The 27,091-nt window shown below is 43.8% G+C and overlaps 1 protein-coding gene and 1 pseudogene across 1 annotated transcript; one reads left to right on the top strand and one right to left on the bottom strand.

Annotated features, from left to right (window-relative positions):
* Positions 1 to 306: 306 nt before the first annotated feature.
* On the top strand, positions 307 to 21,522 carry LOC108700412. Its single transcript, XM_018233566.2, has 5 exons — positions 307 to 1,374; positions 11,077 to 11,661; positions 13,467 to 13,736; positions 16,890 to 17,417; positions 20,948 to 21,522. The coding sequence occupies exons 1-5, from the start codon at positions 816 to 818 to the stop codon at positions 21,436 to 21,438; spliced, it is 2,433 nt and encodes an 810-aa protein (XP_018089055.1). The 5' UTR covers positions 307 to 815; the 3' UTR covers positions 21,439 to 21,522.
* Positions 21,523 to 22,720: 1,198 nt separating this feature from the next.
* LOC121397599 lies at positions 22,721 to 25,259 on the bottom strand (annotated as a pseudogene).
* Between the last annotated feature and the right edge of the window lie 1,832 nt (positions 25,260 to 27,091).

Here is a 27,091-nt window from a genome sequence, read left to right as displayed (position 1 = left end):
CTGGGAAACTGACAATATGTCTAGCCCCATGTCAGATTTCAAAATTAAATATAAAAAAAAATCTGTTTGCTCTTTTGAGAAATGGATTTCAGTGCAGAATTCTGCTGGAGCAGCACTATTAACTGATGTGTTTTGAAAAAACATGTTTCCCATGACAGTATCCCTTTAAATCTAATGAGAGTGTTAGGAAAGTGTCTGATCAGGACACAGAGGAATAAGGGGTCCAGACAGTGTAAGGAAGTCCCAGAGGGGTTGGGGTGCTGCCTGACACTGCACGGAGCAGAGGGAGCCCGTGACTGTGAACAAGAGTCTGTCTGAGAAATCGAGGAAATCCAGGAAGCTGAATGATTCCCAAATAAGTATTTTGAGTACAGGGGTGACCCCCAACTTATGTGTTTTTGCTGGTAGTCCACAAGGGGCCCAGTTTAATGAGGGACCTCCTCAAATGTGTGAAGGCAGTGATTAGTTTTGTGATGAAATGGTCACCCCTGGGTCTGAATAAACTGACTACATGTGGAAAGGCAAATGCATGATGCCGATAAACTGAGAGCCAGCAACTTTATATTGGAAAGTTTGGAAAATAAACCTGGGTTTTGCCTGAAGAGCTGTGGTGTCCCTGTCTGTGTGCTTCTAATCCTCTGCGTACCTGCATACCCACTCTATGAGGCTTATTGTTAATGAAGCCAGAGATGTTTATGAATAATGGGAAACTCCCAAACCAGATCCATGGGCTGGATGCTCCTTAATGGGCAGAGACGCAGTATTCCAGAGGGGAAACAGAAGTTCTATTTCACTTTCACTTCCTGCTCCCAGTGATGGCGACGGCTGGAGTAAGAGATGAGCTGAACTGCTCCGTGTGCTGGAAGATTTATACAGACCCTGTAACTCTGCCGTGTGGCCATAACTATTGTCTGGTCTGTATTGAGAGAACATGGGACTGGCAGAAGAGTATAGAGGAAAAGCCTTCCTGCCCTATGTGCCGACACATATATGGAAAACAGCCTGAACTGAATATTAACTTGTCTCTATGTAACATAACAGAGCGATTCCATGTGACTGCTCCTGATCATGGCAGGACTGAGATTCTCTGCACTTACTGTGACTCCTCTGTAGCTGCTGCTAAATCCTGTCTGTTGTGTGAGACTTCTCTGTGTGACAGACATGTGCAGGAACATAGCAAGTCACCAGGACATGTATTAACTGTGCCAAATGCTTCATTTCAAGATGCAAAATGCTCCACCCACCAGGAGCTGCTGAGATATCTCTGCACCGAAGATGAGGCCCCTGTCTGTGTGTCCTGCTGTCTGGCTGGGGAGCACCGGGGACACAAGGTGGAGCTGCTGAATGAGGATAATAAGGAGAAATATATTCAAGGTAAACTAATTCCAGTGAGAAAAGTGTTCTTTTATTTAAAGGTACAGTTCTCATGAAGTCAGAGCTGCTAAATTTTGACATAGATGGTCAAGTCAGAGTTCTGTAATTACAGTATGTAAATTATGAGATTTTTCCCATAGTTATTTACCTGCTGTGCAGAGATTATACATACATAGTAACATAGTAAGTAAGGTTAAAAAAAGACATATGTCCATCGAGTTCAAACTTTTTTTTTTTATTAACTACCTATCTGCCAGTTGATCCAGAGAAAGGCAAAAAAAACCCATCTGAAGTCTCTCCAATTTGCCTCAGAGGGGGGAAAAATTCCTTCCTGACTCCAAAATGGCAATGGGACCAGTCCCTGGATCAACTTGTACTATGAGCTCTCTCCCATATCCCTGTATTCCCTCACTTGCTAAACACCATCCAACCCCTTCTTATACCTATCTAATGTATCAGCCTGTACCCCTGATTCACTTCCCAGCTCTCCCTGTAACACCCCTTTCCCTCCTCTAATCTCATTGGCTCCCTCCTGTCTGCTGGGAGGAGCTACTGGTGAATAAAGCATCCGACCCTTCCTTATACCTATCTAATGTATCAGTCTGTACCCCTGATTCACTTCCCAGCTCTCCCTGTAACACCCCTTTCCCTCCTCTAATCTCATTGGCTCCCTCCTGTCTGCTGGGAGGAGCTACTGGTGAATAAAGCATCCGACCCTTCCTTGTACCTATCTAATGTATCAGCCTGTACCCCTGATTCACTTCCCAGCTCTCCCTGTAACACCCCTTTCCCTCCTCTAATCTCATTGGCTCCCTCCTGTCTGCTGGGAGGAGCTACTGGTGAATAAAGCATCCGACCCTTCCTTGTACCTATCTAATGTATCAGCCTGTACCACTGATTCACTTCCCAGCTCTCCCTGTAACACCCCTTTCCCTCCTCTAATCTCATTGGCTCCCTCCTGTCTGCTGGGAGGAGCTACTGGTGAATAAAGCATCCGACCCTTCCTTGTACCTATCTAATGTATCAGCCTGTACCCCTGATTCACTTCCCAGCTCTCCCTGTAACACCCCTTTCCCTCCTCTAATCTCATTGGCTCCCTCCTGTCTGCTGGGAGGAGCTACTGATGAATAAAGCATCCGACCCTTCCTTGTACCTATCTAATGTATCAGCCTGTACCACTGATTCACTTCCCAGCTCTTCCTGTAACACCCCTTTCCCTCCTCTAATCTCATTGGCTCCCTCCTGTCTGCTGGGAGGAGCTACTGGTGAATAAAGCATCCGACCCTTCCCTGTACCTATCTAATGTATCAGCCTGTACCACTGATTCACTTCCCAGCTCTCCCTGTAACACCCCTTTCCCTCCTCTAATCTCATTGGCTCCCTCCTGTCTGCTGGGAGGAGCTACTGGTGAATAAAGCATCTGACCCTTCCTTGTACCTATCTAATGTATCAGCCTGTACCCCTGATTCACTTCCCAGCTGTCCCTGTAACACCCCTTTCCCTCCTCTAATCTCATTGGCTCCCTCCTGTCTGCTGGGAGGAGCTACTGGTGAATAAAGCATCCGACCCTTCCTTGTACCTATCTAATGTATCAGCCTGTACCCTGATTCACTTCCCAGCTCTCCCTGTAACACCCCTTTCCCTCCTCTAATCTCATTGGCTCCCTCCTGTCTGCTGGGAGGAGCTACTGGTGAATAAAGCATCCGACCCTTCCTTGTACCTATCTAATGTATCAGCCTGTACCACTGATTCACTTCCCAGCTCTTCCTGTAACACCCCTTTCCCTCCTCTAATCTCATTGGCTCCCTCCTGTCTGCTGGGAGGAGCTACTGGTGAATAAAGCATCCGACCCTTCCTTGTACCTATCTAATGTATCAGCCTGTACCACTGATTCACTTCCCAGCTCTCCCTGTAACACCCCTTCCCTCCTCTAATCTCATTGGCTCCCTCCTGTCTGCTGGGAGGAGCTACTGGTGAATAAAGCATCCGACCCTTCCTTGTACCTATCTAATGTATCAGCCTGTACCCCTGATTCACTTCCCAGCTGTCCCTGTAACACCCCTTTCCCTCCTCTAATCTCATTGGCTCCCTCCTGTCTGCTGGGAGGAGCTACTGGTGAATAAATCATCCGACCCTTCCTTGTACCTATCTAATGTATCAGCCTGTACCCCTGATTCACTTCCCAGCTCTCCCTGTAACACCCCTTTCCCTCCTCTAATCTCATTGGCTCCCTCCTGTCTGCTGGGAGGAGCTACTGGTGAATAAAGCATCCGACCCTTCCTTGTACCTATCTAATGTATCAGCCTGTACCCCTGATTCACTTCCCAGCTCTCCCTGTAACACCCCTTTCCCTCCTCTAATCTCATTGGCTCCCTCCTGTCTGCTGGGAGGAGCTACTGGTGAATAAAGCATCCGACCCTTCCTTGTACCTATCTAATGTATCAGCCTGTACCCCTGATTCACTTCCCAGCTCTCCCTGTAACACCCCTTTCCCTCCTCTAATCTCATTGGCTCCCTCCTGTCTGCTGGGAGGAGCTACTGGTGAATAAAGCATCCGACCCTTCCTTATACCTATCTAATGTATCAGCCTGTACCCCTGATTCACTTCCCAGCTCTCCCTGTAACACCCCTTTCCCTCCTCTGATCTCATTGGCTCCCTCCTGTCTGCTGAGAGGAGCTACTGGTGAATAAAGCATCCGACCCTTCCTTGTACCTATCTAATGTATCAGCCTGTACCACTGATTCACTTCCCAGCTCTCCCTGTAACACCCCTTTCCCTCCTCTAATCTCATTGGCTCCCTCCTGTCTGCTGGGAGGAGCTACTGGTGAATAAAGCATCCGACCCTTCCTTATACCTATCTAATGTATCAGCCTGTACCCCTGATTCACTTCCCAGCTCTCCCTGTAACACCCCTTTCCCTCCTCTAATCTTATTGGCTCCCTCCTGTCTGCTGGGAGGAGCTACTGGTGAATAAAGCATCCGACCCTTCCTTGTACCTATCTAATGTATCAGCCTGTACCACTGATTCAGGGAGAGAATTCCACATCTTCACAGCTCTCACAGCTCTAGGCGGAACCTCTTTTCTTCTAATCGGAATGGGTGACCTCGTGTCAGCTGGAAAGACCTTCTGGTAAATAAATCATTAGAGAGATTATTATATGATCCCCTTATATATTTATACACAGTCATCATATCACCCCTTATGCGCCTCTTCTCCAGCGTGGACATCCCCACATCATTTCCATCAGTCTCTGCCCCAGTGCGTTTACAATCTAAGATCTCTGGCACATTTCCATCAGTCCCTGCCAGGCCCGGACTGGCAATCTGTGGGTTCTGGCAAATGCCAGAGGGGCTGCTATAAGGTGCCATAGAAAGTCACGATTTAGTGGGCTGGTGGGGGCTGTTTGGGCCTCTGTGTGGGCTGATTGGGTCTCTGTGTACCTGAAATGCCAGGGCCTATTTTAATTCTCAGTCCGGACCTGGTCCCTGCCCCAGTGCGCTTACAATCTAAAGTCCCTATCACATTCCCATCAGTCCCTGCCCCAGTGAGCTTACAATCTAAGGTCCCTATTGCATTCCCATCAGTCCCTGTCCCAGTGAGCTTACAATCTAAGGTCTCTATCACATTCCCATCAGTCTCTGACCCAGTGAGCTTACAATCTAATGTCTCTATCACATTCTCACATATAGCCCACTGCTCTGCACTCACTCACTGCCAATTATTGGTCAAGCACCATTGGTCCTAGGTGCTCTGTTCTCTGAGATTGTTACCTTTGACTCCAGTCCCCTGTTCCTATGTCCTGTGTGACTTCCTGGTTCTGACCCGACTTATTCCAGACCTTGAGTTTGCCTCATGATTCTGCTCCTGTGTTCTGGTTCTGACCCAGCTTGTTCCTGACATTGAGTTTGCCTCAAGCTCCTTCCCTAGAGCATACATTTGGTGCCCTTGATTTCCATGCAATAAATCCTGGTGGAACCGGAGTAGCTGAGGGCCAGGCCCAAAGCCAAAGGTGTCAGTTATAGGCAACAAATCACCCATAGACTGGAATCCAGTCACTGCCCTAGGGTTTGGGTTTTCCATACATGACAATAGTAGAGAGAAAAACATAAGCAACTCAGAGTTAGTTATCAGGACAAGGTCATTTGGACTATGATGACTAGTCTTATGATAATGAGTCTTGAGTTCTACCCCAATATCTTTATACCAGTTTATCCACAGAGACTCACAGAAGTTCTTACATAACTTTTTCTGAATATTACGTGGAGTTATCATTAGCACCCAAGAAGTGTATAGAGGCAGGTAAGTAGATATAGTGTCACGTACAAAATAAGGATTGGGGAGCACCAACCATCAATATTGACTGTATAGGTGATGGTGTGCAGGGCCAAATGATTTAACAGAATTAACAAAAAAGAAGAAAGAATGGACCTATTTAGTTGCACCCTCCAATCCCTTGCATACGAAGACTCATATATGAAGAAGGTTAAAATATAACTTTTAATAAATTATTACTTAAAACAATTTGTCCAGTGTGTGTGAATTAAAATCCGGCTACTGGCAGGGAGATTAACTAGGCAGTGGGTTGGTTAATTTCAATAATTATACACATAACCTTCAGCTCGTCTGCTTGGTATATCCCACCATAGGTGCCAACCCCTTCTCACACACACAGTTCCCTCCCATGAGTTAATTAGATAAATGCACAAATGAACCGGCGAGATTCTGTAGTGCCAGTGCTTGAATTGGGGCGGGATGTGGCGGGATGCCATCCCGCCACTTCTTTCTTTCAACCAAATTGCTAAGATTTTGCATACCGGAGCTTTAATTCGCTCCTTTAATGCACTTCCTTCTGTGGAGCTGTAGTGTCAGCACCACAAAGCCGGCTTCGGGAAGTCGTGACATCGCATTACGCATTATTCAACAGCTCTCCAGTTTGTAATTTCAGCACACTGGTTGCTACGGTCCAAATTACCCTAGCAACCATGAATTGATTTGAATAAGAGACTGGAATATGAATAGGAGAGGCCTGAATAGAAAGATGAGTAATAAAAAGTAACAATAACAATACATTTGTAACCTTACAGTTCCTTTGTTTGTTGTTGAATTGTGCCATCCTACTATGAATTCTGGGGGGTATTTATACAGGTAATTGCCTCTGTGTCATCCTACTATGAATTCTGGGGGTATTTATAGATGTAATTGCCTTTGTACCATCCTACTATGAATTTTTGGGATATTTATTCATGAAATTGCCTCTGTCCCTCCCTGCTATGGGTTCTGGGGGTACACATGCCACACCCCCATCCCTTCACCTTTTTGTTCCCAATTCAAGCACTGTGTAGTGCTGTAGTCTCATCAATATGACAAGATTAGTGGGCTACCTAAAGGTGGGCCATACACAGAGATCTGCTTGTTTGGTGATGTTGTCGCCCTGATATTGAGGTGGGGATATTGGACTGATCCAATTATGGGCTCTAGGGTCCAACTATCGGATCATACTGAATGGAATGTGGGCGGTCAGATCGTGGCTGTATCAACAAACAGATGTGGCCTGCGACTTTTGGGCAGATATTGACCAGGGAAGCCCGTCGGAGGGCCCCATACATAGACCAATAAGCTGCCAACTCGGTCTGTCAGCAGCTTTTATCGGCCCATTTATAGCCACCTTTAATGCCGTGCCAATCAAAGTAATCCTGCCCGGTTTTCCTTATTTGGAAAACCGGGCAGGAAGTTTAGCCCCGGGCAGCCACTCAAAATACCGAGCTGTCCGGGTCAAAACCGGACAGGTGGCAACCCTAGTCACAACGCTATCTGTTTTTTTCAGCCATATAATGTTTGTTCCATGTGATGTCAGTTGGAAACACTAGTAAATCCTTTAGGTTGATGGAGGGATTAGCAGGTAATAAATGTGATTTTGTAGGGGTACAGCGATGCATTGTCCTACATGTGCAAATACAAAATGTAATGTGCTGCTGACACATCATATGAGATAGATATATATATATATATATATATATATATATATATATATATATATATATATATATATATATATATATATATATATATATATATATATATATATATATATATATATATATATATATATATATTCAACCCATTATCAATATATTTAAGACAGCGACATTTTGTGCTACTGCTACTGAAAAATGCCTTACCCTTTAAACAAAACAGGGATTGTTTGTCCATATATTGCAATATATTTAAGCTGAACAACTACGTCAAAGTCATCCCATATCTGGCCAGTCCTATGCTCAATTTTATCTGATTCATTAAGAATTCTATTGCTTCATTATACATTTTACAAAGGGACTAAGTTTTACCTGCAACTTACTAGCTGCTTTCAAAGTAAAACTCCCAAACTTGGCTGCCCTTTTATTAGACACCAGTGGGATCACCCGACTATAGCTGGGAGGGGTGGGAGCTATTAAAATGTATAATGAAGCAATAGATTTCTTAATGAATCAGATGAAAATTGAGCATAGGACTGGCCAGATATGGCATGAGTGTGACATAGTTGTTCAGCTTAAATATATTGCAATATATGGACAAACAATCCCTGTGTTGTTTAAAGGGTAAGGCATTTTTCAGTAGCAGTAGCACAAAATGTCTCTGTCTTAAATATATTGATAATGGGTTGAGTGCAGAGGACTCTTGTGTTTGACTATATGTATTTTGTGGTCACACCCTCATTGCACCCCCGCCTAATGGTTTTAAAAAATAGTGGTGAGCACAACTTTCCCTTGTTTGATAGATATATATATATATATATATATATATATATATAATGATACTAGAGAGATCTCATTATACCCCCCTCTTGTTAAATTGCAACTGCAAGCTTACAGTACAGGTATGGGATCCGTTATCCGGAAACCCATTATCCAGAAAGCTCTGAATTACAGAAAGGCTGTCTGCCATAGACTCCATTGTATCCAAATAATTCAAATTTTTAAAAATGATTCTTGCTGAGAGTGATGTAGGTTTGTGGCATCCACAAAAAGTGACCAGGTTTATTACAATTCCAGTAAACCACATTCCATCTATAAATGTTTTCTCTGTAGGGATCTAATACCTAGTGTGAGCATTCATAGCCAAACCTCCCAACATTTTGGAAATAAAAAGAGGGGCAAAAAAGTTGTCGTGTGTAGAGTAGCAATTTTAACCACGCCCATTTTGTGGCCACACCCCCTAATTACCATGTTCATTTTACAAAATTTTGCAGGTTACATTTCTGTGTTTTTTTTTTTTATCATTTATTACAGTTTTGATAATGAAGGTGATTTGCCCTCTAAGCTGTGAGTCTAACTTTTCCCAAGGGACCTGTTATCTGCATAATTGATGCTTTATTGATTAATTAAATACAGAGTCTTCGGAAGCTTTGAGCAACACAAACCGATGACTGAAATGTGTCATAAACCGCTTCCATGAGTCCTTATTTGTTCCAGCTTTTATAGGTCACTTATATTGCTAATAACTGATAAGTTACAGCTTAGAGAAGCCCTATAGATCAATACTAATAGTATATATATATATATATATATAGCGGGTAGGCTATACATCTAACTCGTGGGGAGCTGAGAACACTTTCCAGCATCTTTGTTTGTTCTTTGGTCAAATAAAAATCAGTGCTGAGTCGCTTGTCGCTATACACCCATGAGGGTAGCAACAGGGCTGCAGCAAGGAAGATTTTTCCTCAATAAACTTAACGGATTTGACTGCGGGGTTCTTATTTAATGGACATTCATAACATTTGAACATTTTTATTTTTTATTTATTTCATTTTTTGTCTATTATTTGTCTTTTATCATTTTATAAACATTTTAAGTGGAGACACTACTTACTTATTATTAAAGATTAACACAAAAGCTTAAAACAAAAATAGAAATGTTATAAAGGATATAAAGGAAGTTTATGTAGTATGGGGCAATTAGCGGTCGTTGGGGTGATTAATATAATTTTGTTTTTTATAGGCGGGTTCCACATTGTGATATGTTATATAGAGATTATGATAAATGGATTAATTCACTTATGATGTTCTGGTCTTGATGTATAGAGATGCGACTGGCCTCACTGATTTATATATTTTCCATCACTTTATGATGATTTTGATGTGTATGTAGAACACAGAGACTGGTCAGTCTAATTTCTGGCTGTGTAATAGTAATTTGATCCCTGTAGTCATTGGAAGTAGATGGGGTTAATTGAATCCCCCGACCAGGTCCGGACTGAGAATTGAAATAAGCCCTGGCATTTCAGGTACATAGAGGCCCAATCAGCCCACACCAGTCCACTAAATACTGACTTTCTATGGCACTTAATAGCAGCCCCTCTGGCATTTGCCAGAAGCCACAGATTGCCAGTCCGGGCCTGCCCCCGACTAACAATAACAGTGTCAAATTTTTCCGGCACATTCTATTTCCAGCATGACCCATTACATTTATTATAATACACTAACAAGGAGGGGTCTCAACACATTTTTTTAGGGCGTGGGGAGGGCCATACTAATAAATGAATGGAGTAGCCTGCAATGGGTTAATCCAATGGATTCAAATAATCGAGGAAGTGTACAAATCGCTATATATTTAGCCTTTTAGAGATATTATAGACAGCCTGAGATATTTTTAGTAGATCAAACTTATCTGCTCAAGAGTTTTACAATATCTGTAGCAATATTTTGTCATTTATGTGTAACTTGTTATTAACAATTAGATACAAACGTGCTACTTTGGGCTTTGTTTTTAACCATTGATATTCTTTATATGTATTATTGTTGATGGATTGTTTTGTGGGGTATATGTTTGTTGAGGTATGTGTAACTAGAGGGTTAATGTATTTTAACTTAACTGACACATCATTGTGGTTTCCCACTAGTGATGGGCGAATTTATTCCCCAGGTGCGAATTTGCGTGGAATTTGCGCGATTCGCCGCCGGCGGATAAATTCATAAAACGGCCACGAAAATTCTCTGGCAAAAATTTGCCGGCATCAAAAAAAAGGACGCCGGCGTCCGTTTTTTTGGACACCGGCGCTTTTTCTCCAAAAAACAGACGCCGGCGTAAAAAACGAGACGCTGGCGCCGTTTCGCGAAGCCAAACTGCGCAAATTCGCCCATCACTATTTACCACCAAAAGTGTAGATTTAAGGCAAACTTACAATGTTTCAGCACTTTGAGAAAGGCCTTGGATAGGGCCGAAACGTCAGATTGAAGTTCTGTTAATAAATTATTATTTTATTTTATAAGTCCTGAGAGTGCAGATTCTGAAGTGAAGTATGATGTGTGTGTATATATATATATATAGACTTCTCTTTAGTTCCAGCTGTACAATTGAACTGGTCAGAACTATCATATGGTTTATAAGGTGGCATATTGAACTGATATATTTTACATTTTAACTCATTTTCTCTCATCTGCCTTATACCGTCTTTCTAGTGGATACTGTGGGATTTCAGGTTTCTCTTTATACAGACTTTTACCCGTCATAAATGATAGTCTGAACAGTAACTGTGGCAGTGATTAGAGAAGCCTGTAGGGTCAATTAATCCCTGTGCCAGTCAGTTAGGGAATAATGGTTCTTGAGAAAATGTTGGGAAGCTAAAGAAATGAGCAGAAGGTAAAACACATCCAACTCAGAGACACATCACAAACTTTGGTTTTATTTTTTCTCTTTGCTTTTAGCAATGGCGGCCGCTGGGATGAGATCTGAGCTGACCTGCTTCATGTGCCGGGGGATTTATAAAATGCCTGTAACCCTGCCGTGTGGCCATAACTTCTGTCTGATCTGTATTGAGAGAACATGGAAACGGAGGAAGGGATTCGAAGAAGATTTTTCATGCCCTGAATGCCAACACAGATACAAGAAAAGGCGTGAACTGAACAATAATATGACTCTGTGTTACATAGCAATGGATTTCCTCCGTACTCAACCACAACATGGGACCCTCTGCTCTTACTGTGACTTCTCTGTACGTGCTGCTAAATTCTGTCTGGACTGTGAGGCTTCTCTGTGTGATTATCATGTGCAAAAACACAGCCAGTCAGTACAACACAAACTGATAGACTCCAGGACGATATTCAGACATAGAGTTTGTGGCACTCACCAGAAGCCCCTGGAGTATTTCTGTTGGGAGGATGAAGCCTGTGTCTGTGAGGGTTGTGTCCCAGGACACGAGGGCCACAGGCTGGAGAAGCTGAACAAGGGAACTGAGCAAATTCTAAGAGAACTTCAGGAGAATCAAGAAAAAAAACAAAGAATTCTTGAAGGTAAGCAGGAAAAAACATTGGGGTACAAAGTGTGATTCAGGGGAGCCATTCTACTTTGGCTGGTACTGTGGGACTAGGTTGCCATCTGACCAGTAAAAGTGGTGCTTGATACCAATGTTATTAATTTGTTGTTTTTTTTTTGTTTTACAAAAGGTGGCACCCCTATGTGGGACAAGGAGGATAGTACAGGGTCGGACTGGGCCGGTGGGACACCAGGGAAAAAACCCAGTGGGTCCCATCAGCCCAGACCTGCTATTGCTGTGTCCCCCGACCTCCCTCTGGGTCACAAGTAGGCAAAAAGATACGCATAGGGGGGGCCAGAGAGAGTTGCGGGTGTCTTTGTAGTTGGGGCAGGGAGACTGTTTGGGGGATCCTGAATCAGCAGTCCCGGTGGGCCCCTCAGTCTGACCCTGAGCTAGTTAGAAAACAATCCCATTTATATGAATAATCTTAAATGAATTGTTCAGTGTAAAAATATAGGCAAAAATGTAATGTATAAAGGCTGGAGTGAGTGGATGTGTAACATAATAGCCAGAACACTACTTCCTGCTTTTCAGCTCTCTAACTCTGAGTTAGTCAGTGACTATAAGGGGGGCCACATGGGACATAACTGTTCAGTGAGTTTGTAATTGATCCTCAGCATTCAGCTCAGATTCAAAAGCAACAACCCATGTGCCCACCTCAAGGCACTGATTGGTTACTGCCTGGTAACCAATCAGTGGAAACCAAGAGAGCTGAAAAGCAGGAAGTAGTGTTCTGGCTATTATGTTACACATCCACTCACTCCAGCCTTTATACATTAAAATTTTGGCTAACTAGCTCTATTAAATACATTTGTTATTTTGCACAGCCTATTTATTTACCCAGTTTTTATTTTTACACTGAACAATTCATTTAAGATTATTCATATAAATGGGATTAGAAAACAATCCCATTTATATGAATAAGCTTAAATGAATTGTTCAGTGTAAAAATAAAAACTGGGTAAATAGACTGTGCAAAATAAAAAAAATTATCCAGTTATTATTTTTATACTGATCTGTTCCTTTAAACAGTGTGAACTGTTCCATAGGGACCTGTATAGCAAATAGTAGATACACTGTATAGAATATCATATAGGGGATTCTGGGAAGAAAATTCAGTTTCATGCCTACAATTTCCATACGGAAAGAGGGACAAAAGCGCAGCTTGGCACATCTTTTTGACCACACCCATTTTATGGATACACCCCCTAATTACTATGTCCATTTTACAAAATGTACCGTTATGGAACATATGAACAGATTTTTGGGGGTTTTAGAGTAATTTTTTATATATTTTGCTAATGAAGGTGAAATTGCCCTTTAAGCTGTGAGTCTCAGTTCTCCCAAAGAACCTGCTTGTCTTAAATCATTACAATTGTTTCTTTGCTTATCTGAAATAGAAATGTATCTAAGTGCAGGTGCTGTTGAGGCTCTCTGCCATAAAGCCACTTATTTTAATTAAGTTTTAGAAATGTTGTATATTGTCGGTGCAGAGGATCAAAGGGACACTCTGGACTTACAATAACAATCCAGGACTGCAGGATAATCAATAATCAAAATCGGGACTGTCCCGCAAAAAACGGGACAGTTGCGATGTATGCTTATTGTACAGAGCCTTTATGCTGTTCACTGACTATGTGCTGGGATTCATGAGTAGGAACCAGCAGTGATACAGGGGTATTTAGATTTATTCTGCCCTTTATGGGGTACACTACTCACAGGGGTACAATACAATAGTTCAGGGGAAGAATTGATTTCCTGTTTTGTTTCCTCTCCTCTCAGTGATGCGCATATCCGATCTGAAACACAAACTGAGTTGCTCTAAGTGCCGGGAGATTTATACAGAGCCTGTAACTCTGCCGTGTGGCCATAACTTCTGCCGGGTCTGTATTGAGAGAACATGGAAAGAGCTGAGGAATGAGAAATATTTTTGCAATGAATGCACAGTGAGATACAGGGAACAGCCTCCGCTTAAGAGAAATGTGACTCTGAGTAACATAACGAAGCTTTTCCTTATCTACAGAAAGAAAGGGACCTGCCCTGTGCCTGCAGGTAAGTCCTGTCTGTGTGTGAGGCTTCTCTGTGTGTCACCAATGTGTGGGACAGAGCAGAACATCTAGTAACATCTGTTTTACTTACTTACTACTCCATACACTGCAAACTGCTGAGATACCTCTGAGAATATATATCTGGGAATGGCTTTCTCTCGTCACTGAATACTCACTGTGTATGTGCCCTTCTTACTAATGGGAGAGATTATAAATGACAACATATAATAACATGTGTGCAGGGGAGCTGGTGGGGGGCTAAGGTGATGCCAGGTTTATATGAAAATGTATTTATTGGCAAAGCCCAGAATGTGCTGACAACTTCTATAATTAGTAACTACGGAGTACTGTTGTGTAGCTGGGGGTGTTTAAAGGGGACCCGTCATCCAAAAAAAATTATCCAAATCCTATTTTATCATGTTAGTCAAGCAAAATTAACTTTAATTACGCTGTAAAATTATTTGAATATTGTTTCCATCAGTCTGGGAATTCATAATTATAACAAGCAGGCAGGAGCCATTTTGTGGACACTGTTATTAAGACAAGTCTTGTATCATCTCAGAATCTTGTTTGTGCACCAGAATGGGGGACCTGATGTCCATCCCCATGTCCTGGTTACACAATTAAATCGTTAAGAGAGCTGGGGGAATGTAGGGAGAGCAGTGACATCTAGGAAGTGCTGAATGGAAAGTGAAAGTAATTGCTTGCCCCGCCTCTATGCCTAGGCATAGAGGCGGGGTAGGCAATACTTGATTGACAGCTGAGATGTTTAAATGAGTTTACAACAGCTATGAATGCTTTAATAAAAAAAAGAAATTGGATTTCATGTTTAATTTAAGACAGACTTTTATTATATAGATTTTTATGTCAGGGTGACGGGTCCACTTTAAGAGAAAAAGGAATGGATCGCACACCTAATTTTGAAAAAACCAAATTAATTTATTAGACAAAAAGAAAAAATATTACAAAAATTACAGAACAAAAATCAAATCATAATGAGCCCAACGCGTTTCGACCTTAAGGGTCTTCATCAGGGGCACAGAAAATTAAAAAATCAAAAAGGCAGACCGAGCCTTACTGTCTGTGACATTTTATAGTCCATGCTGAGTCCACTCGATGGAAATCCGGCGTCTGACGTCACTTCCGCCCCTCTGATCATAGGGGGAAGAGCAGCGTCACCTGGTATCTTAGTGGAACGCACATGCGTTCCAATGCAGCGTGTGCCAATCCTTTAACATCAGCAGATGCGGACCGTTGCCATGACATCACTTCCGGTAAGCCGAACATATACAGAAACCTCAGCGTCGCTAGGAGATCCAGCTGAGACGCATATGCGTTCCACCCCAAAGTAGTTACTTTGCACGCTCAGGAGAGGTTGCGCAAAAATGACAGTCACAATCAATTGTAATTCTGAAGTCTAACAAAATACAAAAAAAGCTTTAATAATAAATCAAATTAATGAAGTCAATACTGAACAAATCTATATTATTCAAATTAATTAAAGATAATAGAAGTCATTTATGCAACCTCCCTCTCTAGCGTCAATAAAAGAAACTAACATATATCATGAAATTAGGGGAACATAAAGCATTATACTTCTTATTCAAAACAAGTGACTGGCAAAATCTCTCCAAAGGATCGCTATATTCTCATCCACATATGCTAGATAAAAAAGAAAAAAGGAAAAAAAGAAAAAAGGAAGGAAAAAGAGAACGAACAAATTAAACAAATTAGTAAAAATGAGGGGGAAATTTCCATACTTACTCCGAATCAGAGGATCATGGCATATGTAGAGGCCGAGCAAGAGAACATGACAGGCCCCTCATCTAGTCTGTAGAAAGCAAGATAGGTTTAATATGTCGTTAAGCCCTGACGGAGCTATCGTATTCAAACGAAAAATCCATTCCGCCTCACGGCGCAACAATTACAGGGTGACACAGGGGAGAGGAGGTGGGAGTGGGTCAGTCTATAAGGGGAGACATTACAGGGTGACACAGGGGAGAGGAGGTGGGAGTGGGTCAGTCTATAAGGGGAGACATTACAGGGTGACACAGGGGAGAGGAGGTGGGAGTGGGTCAGTCTATAAGGGGAGACATTACAGGGTGACACAGGGGAGAGGAGGTGGGAGTGGGTCTATAAGGGGAGACATTACAGGGTGACACAGGGGAGAGGAGGTGGGAGTGGGTCTATAAGGGGAGACATTACAGGGTGACACAGGGGAGAGGAGGTGGGAGTGGGTCTATAAGGGGAGACATTACAGGGTGACACAGGGGAGAGGAGGTGGGAGTGGGTCTATAAGGGGAGACATTACAGGGTGACACAGGGGAGAGGAGGTGGGAGTGGGTCAGTCTATAAGGGGAGACATTACAGGGTGACACAGGGGAGAAGAGGTGGGAGTGGGTCTATAAGGGGAGACATTACAGGGTGACACAGGGGAGAGGAGGTGGGAGTGGGTCTATAAGGGGAGACATTACAGGGTGACACAGGGGAGAGGAGGTGGGAGTGGGTCTATAAGGGGAGACATTACAGGGTGACACAGGGGAGAGGAGGTGGGAGTGGGTCTATAAGGGGAGACATTACAGGGTGACACAGGGGAGAGGAGGTGGGAGTGGGTCTATAAGGGGAGACATTACAGGGTGACACAGGGGAGAGGAGGTGGGAGTGGGTCTATAAGGGGAGACATTACAGGGTGACACAGGGGAGAGGAGGTGGGAGTGGGTCTATAAGGGGAGACATTACAGGGTGACACAGGGGAGAGGAGGTGGGAGTGGGTCTATAAGGGGAGACATTACAGGGTGACACAGGGGAGAGGAGGTGGGAGTGGGTCTATAAGGGGAGACATTACAGGGTGACACAGGGGAGAGGAGGTGGGAGTGGGTCTATAAGGGGAGACATTACAGGGTGACACAGGGGAGAGGAGGTGGGAGTGGGTCTATAAGGGGAGACATTACAGGGTGACACAGGGGAGAGGAGGTGGGAGTGGGTCTATAAGGGGAGACATTAAAGAGACTATATGTTGGTCACTAATGTGCTGCTATTCATGAGTAGGAACTAGCAGTGATACAGGGATATATAAAGTCATTTTGCCATTTGTGGGGTACAATTCTGACAGGGGGTTTCAGGGAAATAATTCACATTCTCTTTTCTCTCCTCTCAGTGAAGCAGGATTCATATCTAACCTGCTCCGTGTGCCGGGAGATTTATACAGAGCCTGTGACTCTGTCGTGTGGCCATAACTTCTGTCTGGTCTGTATTGTGAGAACATGGGAAGAGCAGAGGGAGAAGAATGAAGCTCCTTACTGCCCTGAATGCAGAGAGAAATATTGGATATACCCCGGGCTGTACAAGAACCCCAGTCTGGGTCACATGGTGCAGAGAGTCACTCAGAGAGATACTTTCCTTAGAGTCTTCTGCACTTACTGTCTCCACTCAGCTGTACCAGCAACTAAATCCTGCCTGCACTGTGCCACCTCTATGTGTGAGGATCATGTGACACAGCACAGCCAATCACCAGAACATGAATTAACTGAACCCGCCGCAAGATGCTCCGCCCACCAGGAGCTGCTGAGATATCTCTGCACTGAGGATGGGGCCCATGTCTGTGTGTCCTGCTGTCTGGCTGGGGAGCACCGGGGCCACAAGCTGGAGCTGCTGAATGAGGCTTCAGAGATAAGAAATATTCAAGGTAAATAAAAGGGAACAAAACTGTGTTTATGTGTGTGCTGATATCTCTAATTATGGCTTCTAAATCCCCCCAGACATTATCACAGAAGCTTATTAATCTCCATAGGGTTCAATAAAGGATCTCCCACTCAGTGACAGGGGCACGGGCTCCTTCATTCTTTTCTATTCACCTTACTCTCCTATAAGCTTCACTCCCAGTATATATGCTTAAAATCTTAGGGAGTGAACCCTCGCAGCGATGTGGAGGCAGGGTGTAGTGCAACTATAACTGTATTCAGGGTGCAAATAATTGGGCGCCAGTGGTTCTTATAACTTAACCATAGAACAGATTTATTGAACACAATATACAATCCTCAGTGGAGTGTACATAAAGAGAACATTTCAGGTTCATACAGTACATTGAATAGGCAGTACTCACAACACCTTTGGTCAGATGATTCTCCTCAGAGATAAGAACAATACATGCAGCTTTGAGGAGGTACACCCAGCTTTCAGCCTTTTCCCTAAGTGGAACCTGAGGGGAATATTCTACCCTAGGTCTGTACACGTAGTCCCTACTTCTGGGCAATTAGTTCCCGGGATCTTAATCCCACTACAATCCTCGTAGGAGCCTCAAACTGCTCAGATAAATGATCTGTCTGTCCCTCCTAGAGCGACCTATTAAAGATATAAACTATACTGACTAAACTCTATTTAAGTTTAGGTTCCACAGGGGTCCTGTCTGCTTGCTCAGACCAGGACTAACACAAAATGGACACTGAAAGCATGGCTTCAGAAGCTTTTATACTCTAGCACACTGCCATCTGCTGGTCACTATGAGAAACAACAAAGGGCATAGCTCAAAGCAGGAATAGGAAACAGTTCCCCCTCCCAACTGAGGGACTGCCTGCTAAATAATACTGGGGATTGTTGTTTTACACATCCCTACATTGACAATAACTCATTTATGGAGGGTGGGTAGAGTTGCCACCTGCCCGGTTTGACCTGGACAGCCCTGGTTTTTTTGAAGGTCTGCCCGGGTCCAAACTGCCTGCCTGTTTTTCAAAATTAGGAAAACTAGGCAGGATTCCCAGAGATTGATGTAGTGATTGGCCAATCGCCGATCACCATGTCATAGCCCCACCCCTGAACAGCACGTCCCTGCCCCCGAACATCACTGCGCCACCTCCCCAACCATTGCAATGAGCATTTTTTGCCAGATACCTGCACTAACCAGGGACTTGCTTTCTTGGAATCCACAAAGCTGCTTTATTTGGGTTGGATGAATAAATGCAGGAGGTCAAAAGAAACATTTACCTTTTTAACCCCTGGAGCAGCTCCTCATTCAAGGAAGGCAGGAACACAAAAGAAGATGGGAGGAAGTGACATCACACATAAGTGTAGGGAATTAGTGCAAAACCATTTCACTTATCCCTGTATGAGATCAAGCCCAGAGCCAGTGTGTGAGCTGTAAGCTGTTACCTAGCAACCAGCTATTCAGTGACCTCAGTGCAACAGGAAGTGACACAGCAGCTAGTGAGTGGCTGGCAGGAAGAGGAAGTCACAGAGACTGGCAAAAGAAGAGAGCCTGGCATAGAGAGCCGCATGGTGGACAGAGAGAGAGAGGCCAGAGAGCTGCTGGTGGGCCCAGAGAGCTGAGAGGCTGCACCACATTAATTTGGATCAGACTGGCACAGGGAAGCCACATACTGTGTCTGGAGAGACCGAGAGTGTGAAAGGAATCCAGACTGGAGGAACAACCAGCAGGAGATTCCTATCTGAGCATCCAAAGGGGCTGCTAGTCTCACTGTATGACTGACTGTGCTGGACTCACCTGGAGAGACTCTAAAGCAGGGGTCCCCAACCTTATTCCCTCGTGAGCAACATTCAGATGTAAAAAGAGTTGGGGAGCAACACAAGCATGAAAAATGTTCCTGGGTGGCGCCAAATAAGGGATGTGATTGGCTATTAGTAGCCCCTATGTGGACTGGCACCCTACTGGAGGCTCTGTTTGGCAGTACACATGGTTTTTACGCAACCAAATCTTGTCTCCAAGTCTGGAATTCAAAAATAAGCTCCTGCTTTGAGGCCACTGGGAGCAACATCCAAGGGGTTGGGGAGCAACATGTTACTCATGAGCTACTGGTTGGGGATCACTGCTCTAAAGTATCCGAGGAGGATTTGTGAGTATCCTGGTTAAAGGGACAGTAATCTAAAGAGGCACTGAAGATACAGAGACTTTTGTGGAAGGACATTAAAGGACTTTGCCTTCTTTAGTTAGGTAGATAGTCATCACAAGCAAGTTAGTTAGTGAGGCCCTCATGCCTCCCAACATTTTGGAAATAAAAAAGAAAGATAAAAAAGTTGCTGCGCATACGCAATTAAACATAGTCAGTTACACATAATAACAACTAATTGCTGGGGCAGCAGATTGGGTGAGAGTTAATATATTAATATCACTCTGCCCTTATCTCTCAATACACTGGGCAAATGTAACAGGAACATAAACAGACCCATGTGCCTTTATCCACTGGGGCACCATTTATATCTCATGTATTTCATGACAGACTAGTGAGGCACAAGCATTACAGAGTGGTGTAACTATAGAGGATCAGACTCTGCACTCACTGGTGGGTCTGGAAGATGGGGAGCCCCTTTATAGCTGTAAGAAATCCTCCCTCCCCAGTCATTCTCTTACCTACCCAGTGTGAGCGGCGTGGGGGACTAGGGTTGCCACCTAAGACAGCACATTTTTTTGAAGGGCTGCCAGGGTCAAAACTGCCTGTCCATCAGGATGACATCAGGGGTGGTGTGGGTGATGTAGGGGGCGGGATAGATGACATGGGGCCAGGTCTGATGACATGGTGATCTGCGATTGGCTGATCACCATGTCATTCACTTCAGTGTCCTGTCAGGATTTTCACCGGGGCAGCCTTTCCAAAAACCGGGTTGTCCAGGTGAAATCGGGTCAGGTGGTAACCATATATATCTCCCTATGTTATGAAAAATAAACAATTTTTAATTTGTTTTCAAATTTAGAGCTCAAAATCTTAATGCACATGTAGAAATACACAAAACATAGGTTTCAATGATCATTTTACTGTTTGAAAACTAAAGAAAACATTCTGCTGCCACTTAAAGGGTTAAACAAGGACACCTTTATCCAACAGAGGATCTATCCAACTATTGCTCATAGAGTGGGGTAACTGGATGCTACTGGGCCCACAGCAGATTTGGTTTAGTGCCCTAAAGTATTGCTGAGTTGAACCATTCTATTAATATATATTGACATTTTAGATTAATTAGAGCCTCACTCTTGGGCCAGCAGGGTCTGATTCCTCTGGGGAAGGGCAGAATAAAACCCAATAGCTAATTGGCTGCTGTGTGTAAATTCATTGGTGCCTATTGCTCTGTGCATGGGACTGTGATATTCAACATTCTAATGTTAGTCACTGAAACACAATGAGATGTATGAGAATGAACCAATGTCACTGCCCCATTGTGTTACTCATACACATCCCTCACTTTCTATTCTTTATTTTGGTTTTTCAGACAAACTGAGCTGCTCCGTGTGCTGTAAGATTTATACAGAGCCTGTAACTCTGCCGTGTGGCCATAACTTCTGTCTGGTCTGTATTGTGAGAACATGGGAAGAGCAGAGGGAGAGGAGAGAAGAACCTTCCTGCCCTCAATGTGGAGTGAAATACATGAGAGAAATGGAACTGAGAAAGAATAACACATTGTGTAACATAGTGCCATTACTTGTGCCTCCCCCTGAGCACGACCCCTCCTGTGTACCCAAGCACAGCAAGTCAGCAGAACATGTCTCATCTGAACCCAGCGCTTCCCCCGGCCTCACACACTGCTCCGCACACAGGGAACTGCTCCGATATCTCTGCACTGAGGATGGGGCCCCTGTCTGTCTGTCCTGCTGTCTGGCTGGGGACCACCGGGGCCACAAGGTGCAAATGTTCCATGAGGAGCTGAAGCAACGAAAAAATAGTTTTGATAAACTTGCTTTAGATACAGATAAGGAGGAGTGAGACATTTTACCATATAAAGGCACAAGGCTGCAGGCTGAGTTATACAGGGAACTCTGAGTATCACTCATGTATTATAAGGGATAATGTACCCCCTACTGTAAATGATAAGGATATTAGAAGTCACTGAGGGGTTGTTCTGTGACCATATAAAGGCACAAGGCTGCAGGCTGAGTTATACAGGGAACTCTGAGTATCACTCATGTATTATAAGGGATAATGTACCCCCTACTGTAAATGATAAGGATATTAGAAGTCACTGAGGGGTTGTTCTGTGACCATATAAAGGCACAAGGCTGCAGGCTGAGTTATACAGGGAACTCTGAGTATCACTCATGTATTATAAGGGATAATGTACCCCCTACTGTAAATGATAAGGATATTAGAAGTCACTGAAGGGTTGTTCTGTGACTATATAAAAGTACAAGGTTTCAGGCCTTTAACCTGTGCCTTTTTTACTTTTTCAGCTTTCAATGGCTGCCCCCATGTCTACACACAACTTGTTTATATAAACTATAGTAGTACTTATCTGTTATCTGTTATCTACTGTGTATCCTGTGCTTGAATGGCTGCCCCCATGGCTACACAGCACCTTGTTTATATAAACTATAGTAGTACTTATCTGTTATCTACTGTGTATCCTGTGGTTGAATGGCTGCCCCCATGGCTACACAGCAGCTTGTTTATATAAACTATAGTAGTACTTATCTGTTATCTACTGTGTATCCTGTGCTTGAATGGGTGCCCCCACGGCTACACAGCAGCTAGTTTCTGAATCAAACACTCCAGTTTTTACAGTGCAGTGCAACATTATATTATATTTTAATACACTGATTTATTGGTGTTACTGTTCCTTTAAGCCCATCAAAGTCCTCCAGTTTCACACCTGCCAGGTGAAGGGGACCCTGCCTACTGTAAAGTGACCTCCCCCTGGTCCTTGGGTCTCGTGTGCCTCCATCTGAACAATTGCAGCCCTTCTTTCCAGTGCAGGGAATGTTTCTTCCAGTGGAGGGAGGGTTCCATGGCCTCTCAGCAGACTTTCCTTGGTTGAGGCATTTGTACAAAAAAAGTTTGCTCTATGGCTTTAATCCTATGTTTCTGAATTGAATATTATTTTGTTGAGGTTGGGTTTCCTGGTGAAGCTCAGCCACTCCTTGACTAGGGATCAGGATACATTCGGCTTTCATTCATGTGACCAATATATTTACTGGGATATCCATATGGCCACTCAGGTCCTAAGGCTCTGCTGGGTCTATGGATTCATTTCATGGGAAACCAAGTTGGTTTATAAGGGTGTGGGGGGAACAGTCTTTAAACTGTAGGAGAATAAAGTGATTTTGTGGGAGGAGGTTGTATGGAGAGAAGTTGGGAAGGTAACCATTGTGGTTTGTGTATAGTAAATTAAATTGTATTAAATGTAAATTGTAAAATTATTGTTGATTGTTTGGGTGTGAAAGTGCATATTCTCTGGGTATTGATTAGTGCCTTTTCTTTATGCTGGTGAATAATGAATGTGCTGCTCTATATATTATATTACATTATATGTTTAGGCTCTGTATCTTCTCTCAATGTTTGTCCTGGGCAATTACATGTTTATATTTTTTACCAATCTCTATAAAAAAAAATTATGTTTTATTATAATGACAATGTGCAAACTGCCTCTCCCTGTTCTTCATATTTATACTAATAAAAAGAACAATACATAGCAAATAATAGAGCGCGAGTGTGTCCCAATCATTGAGAACCAACCAACTTATTGTGCCACATGTGCCACTTATTGTTACTTTTTATTCCAATGACCCCTTGTTTGTTACTACTAATTTATTGTTTTGCTGTACAGTGCTTTGCCCTCAAGGAGCGCTTTACAAATAAAAATATACATACATACATACATACATACATACATACATGGTATATGAGTTAGGGCTGGAAAGCATCATCAACGTGTGTTATTCTGATGCACAAGCATGGGCTAAAAATGTAGCTCTCTTTTTCTCTTTTATAAATATGCCCTTAAAAATCTTATTTTATCTTAATCTTAAATACATTTCCCTCTGGGGTACTGGGAAGATCCATACTCCCCCCTCTGATAAATGCCCTCTGTCTCTAGTTTAGTTCCATGTTACTCAGTCAATGATATATACATATATATATATAATGTGATATTTACATCCGTGCATGCCATATGGAGATGGACTCATTGCCTAGGTGTCCAACTGATAATGTGAATATAATATTAAATGGAGCATTTATAGGGGCTTGGCATGAGCTTCTAGCATGTTGCAGTTTAATGGTCCATTCTGAGCGATGGTGAAATCATTATGTCTGCTCCCTCTTTAATAATTAGTATTAGACAAGTTCCCCTTTGAGACTGATTGGCACAGCCTTCTCCTCTCATTTAGTGCAAATGATACTCCCAGTGTAACTCGCCCATATATCTGCCCCTCATCACTATCAAGTAGAGTTCTCTTATCCAGACTATTATTACATTTGAAAAGATGCTCCAATGAATTATTAGCCCTTTATTGGAGTTCCACATCATTTCTCCTCTGAGCCCCCTCTGCTCTTGGTTGGACTTTATACACAGACTAGTGGTTCTTCTCGAGGTCTCCGGTACCTGATGGGTCAGTTCAGTGCAGTTAAAAGATAATAGTCTGGATATTATGGACCCTTCAGCGGGCAGGCAGAATAATTTTGTCCATTTTGATATCAAGGACCTCAGAGGATCTCCTATATAGAGTAGAATGTCCCACCATGTACCACAACTGGTCCTTCTAGGACAAAGATCCTCAATTCCCCATGACTTCTTCTCTGGCTGGACTACATTGGGTCACACCAGGTGCTGATGGCTTGATATTCCAACAGGTGAGAAAGCAGAGGGTGAATCCTATATCCCATCACTCTGTCCTTCTACTGCTGAAGACGGCCGACATGCTCTGTACAATGCCCTTAATGCCGGTGTTTTTCTTAACCGAGCTCCTGTTCTCTCTCAGCACCTCCAGCAGTTTAGTGGAAGACCATTAGGGAGCCATGATAGGTCTCTGCTGCTGAGACCTCGAAGCCACAGTCTGAAGATAGGGCAACCATGCGTCTCTCTGCGCTGGTGATCTCTCTTTGGTGCTGGAGGTCTCTTTTGTTCCCCACAATGATGACCAGCACCAGGCCATGGCGTTTCTTTATCTGTCAGATCCTCTGCAGCTGCTGCCTGACCACACTGAAGCTGTTGTGGTCACAGATACTGTAGACCAGAATAAATCCGTCAGCCCAACGCATCTTCTGAGCTTGGTAGGGAGTGGGATGGGCTTTCTCTGTACATCTGGGGCCACAGACCTTTCCTCCAGATCTGCACAGCATGAATCTGCAGCCTATCTGCACTCCTGGACAGTCTCACAAACTAGTGATGTGCAGTTCCAAATTTTCTGTATCCGCACCCGACCCTAACCCACCTTCACCCAACCCGCACCTGGCTCAGCTCCTCCATATAAAGACCTGCACCTGACCTGCTGTGATGTCATGAAAGGGGAAGGTGCAAATCTATAAATGGAGGAGCCGGGAGCCGGAAGGGTTAGGTTGCAGGCGGGTAGAGTGGAAGGAACCTCTCAACCCAAACCCACCCGTGACCCGAAGACTTGATGCAGCAGTTGGCCCCAACCTGTAGGTTTTGGGTCGGCCCGCACATCAGTACCACACACACACTGGCTCTGGCTGGATGCTACAGCAGAGGCGCTTTTATAATCTTTCCCTGCCAACCTAGTGGATTTGGCTCCAACCCAGACTCTTCCTGGATCTTCGTCTTTTCCCAGACATCCTCTGGGCTTTCCAGCCAATCAATCACTCCCCTGCCTGTAACCGGACTCAGTGATGTCACAGGCAGAACGGGGGGTAGGTGTGTCTGATCGCATACACCAGTGCTGGGCCAAGTGAGCCAGGCACCCAAGGGCAGGGTTTCCTGAGATTGACGAGGGGATCAGCCAATTGGCAACGGCCACACGACATCACAGTCCCACCCCATGTCACGGCCCCCGCCCCACTATGTCACAGCCCCACCCCCCGCTGCATCACAGCCCCGCCTCCCTCCGCAGTTCATCAGGGGAAAGATGGCAACCCTCGTTCTGGCCCTGCCCTACACACCCTTGCCAGAAGAGCTGACAATCTATTGCAACACACTTAATGTTTGTACGTGTAAGACTGCTGGGTAATGCAGTTCCCTGTGCCTTCCACTACAGTACAGAGGAATTAGTTCATGCTTTAACCTGTGGGAAGGAAATGATTCTCCAGCCAATCATCAGAGGCCTGAGAGAGAGACTGTTGTTAAGTGGATCCAGGAGTGAAGCCTGGTGTCAGCCATTTTGATAAGGAAAGAGTCCCAGTGTGAGGAGAATCAGGTCCCCTCTGAACTGTAAGTCATTAACCCTTGTGTTGCCAGTGTAAGGGAATGTTACATAAACAGACATTCTGCTGTTTGTCCTTTGGAGGGAAGGACATATTATTACCTGAGCTCACAGCTTTTCACCATCTTGTGTTGCCTTTACACACACACCCACATACACACACATAACACACACACGTACATACACACACACATACACACACACAACACACCCACATACAGTCACACTGTATATATACACCAGACAAGTCACAAAGAACAGCGTGGAATGCAATACAACCACGAAATCCAATAAAACCACTAAAATCTACAAACTTTTTTCTTGCCTAGTGTAATAAGCAGTTAGGACCACAGTTAGAATATTTTGGCTGTGCCAAATAGGTTTATATAGTGAATAAAGTGCCCCCTATTGTAAATTATAAGGATATTATAAGTTACCGAGGAGTTTCATGACCATATAAAAGTACGAGGCCGAAGGCCGAGTGTTTTTATACAGGTCATGAAACTCCGAGGTAACTTCTAATATCCTCATATTTTACAACTGGGGGTACTTTATTTATTATAATACACAAATTTCAGTGAGTCATGTGACAGAAATGACATCAGAACTCACCGTTTACAACTGATGACATCAGAACTCACCGTTTATAAGGATATAATTTACAAGATATTCATGGCTTTTGTGTATTATATATATATATATATACAGGCCATCAAAAGTCCTCATACGACAAAATTTCCTGGGCCCCCTGGGCTGCACCCACCGCAAGCCCACAGGTCCGCCCTCCCCACCACACAGTAAAAAAATATTGGTGGCTAGGGTTCCCACATGTTAATAAAAAATAAAAAGATATTGGCGGTCAGGGCCCCCCATAAAAAAACATTTGTGGCCAGGGCCCCCCATTAAAAAATGGTGGCTAGGACCCCACATGAGAAAAGAAAAATTGGTGGCCAGCCCCCCCCCACATTATGAGAAAATTGGTGGCCAGGGCCCCTTAAATGTCCATGCCTTCCCGAAGTCAGCAGCTCTCAGAAAGATGAGGCGCCCGGTTAATCAAGTAAGTGTGGCGTGGTGGGGCCCCCTACAACTCTCCCCCCTGTCCCCTCCTGATGGCTGCCCTGTATATATATATATATACAGTATATTAAGTGCTTGATATTCTTTGTAAAGCCAAATGGGAGTCCTGATCCTGGTACATATTGGCAGGGGCATGTTCTGCTATAAATCTGTATATCTGGGTAAGATTTGTTCAGCTGCAGCCGGGC

Source organism: Xenopus laevis, chromosome 8S (assembly GCF_017654675.1).
Source record: "Xenopus laevis strain J_2021 chromosome 8S, Xenopus_laevis_v10.1, whole genome shotgun sequence".
Classification (NCBI taxonomy): Eukaryota; Metazoa; Chordata; class Amphibia; order Anura; family Pipidae; genus Xenopus; species Xenopus laevis.
The sequence above is the reverse complement of the archived record's forward strand: the minus strand, read 5'-3'. Positions and strand labels throughout refer to the sequence as shown.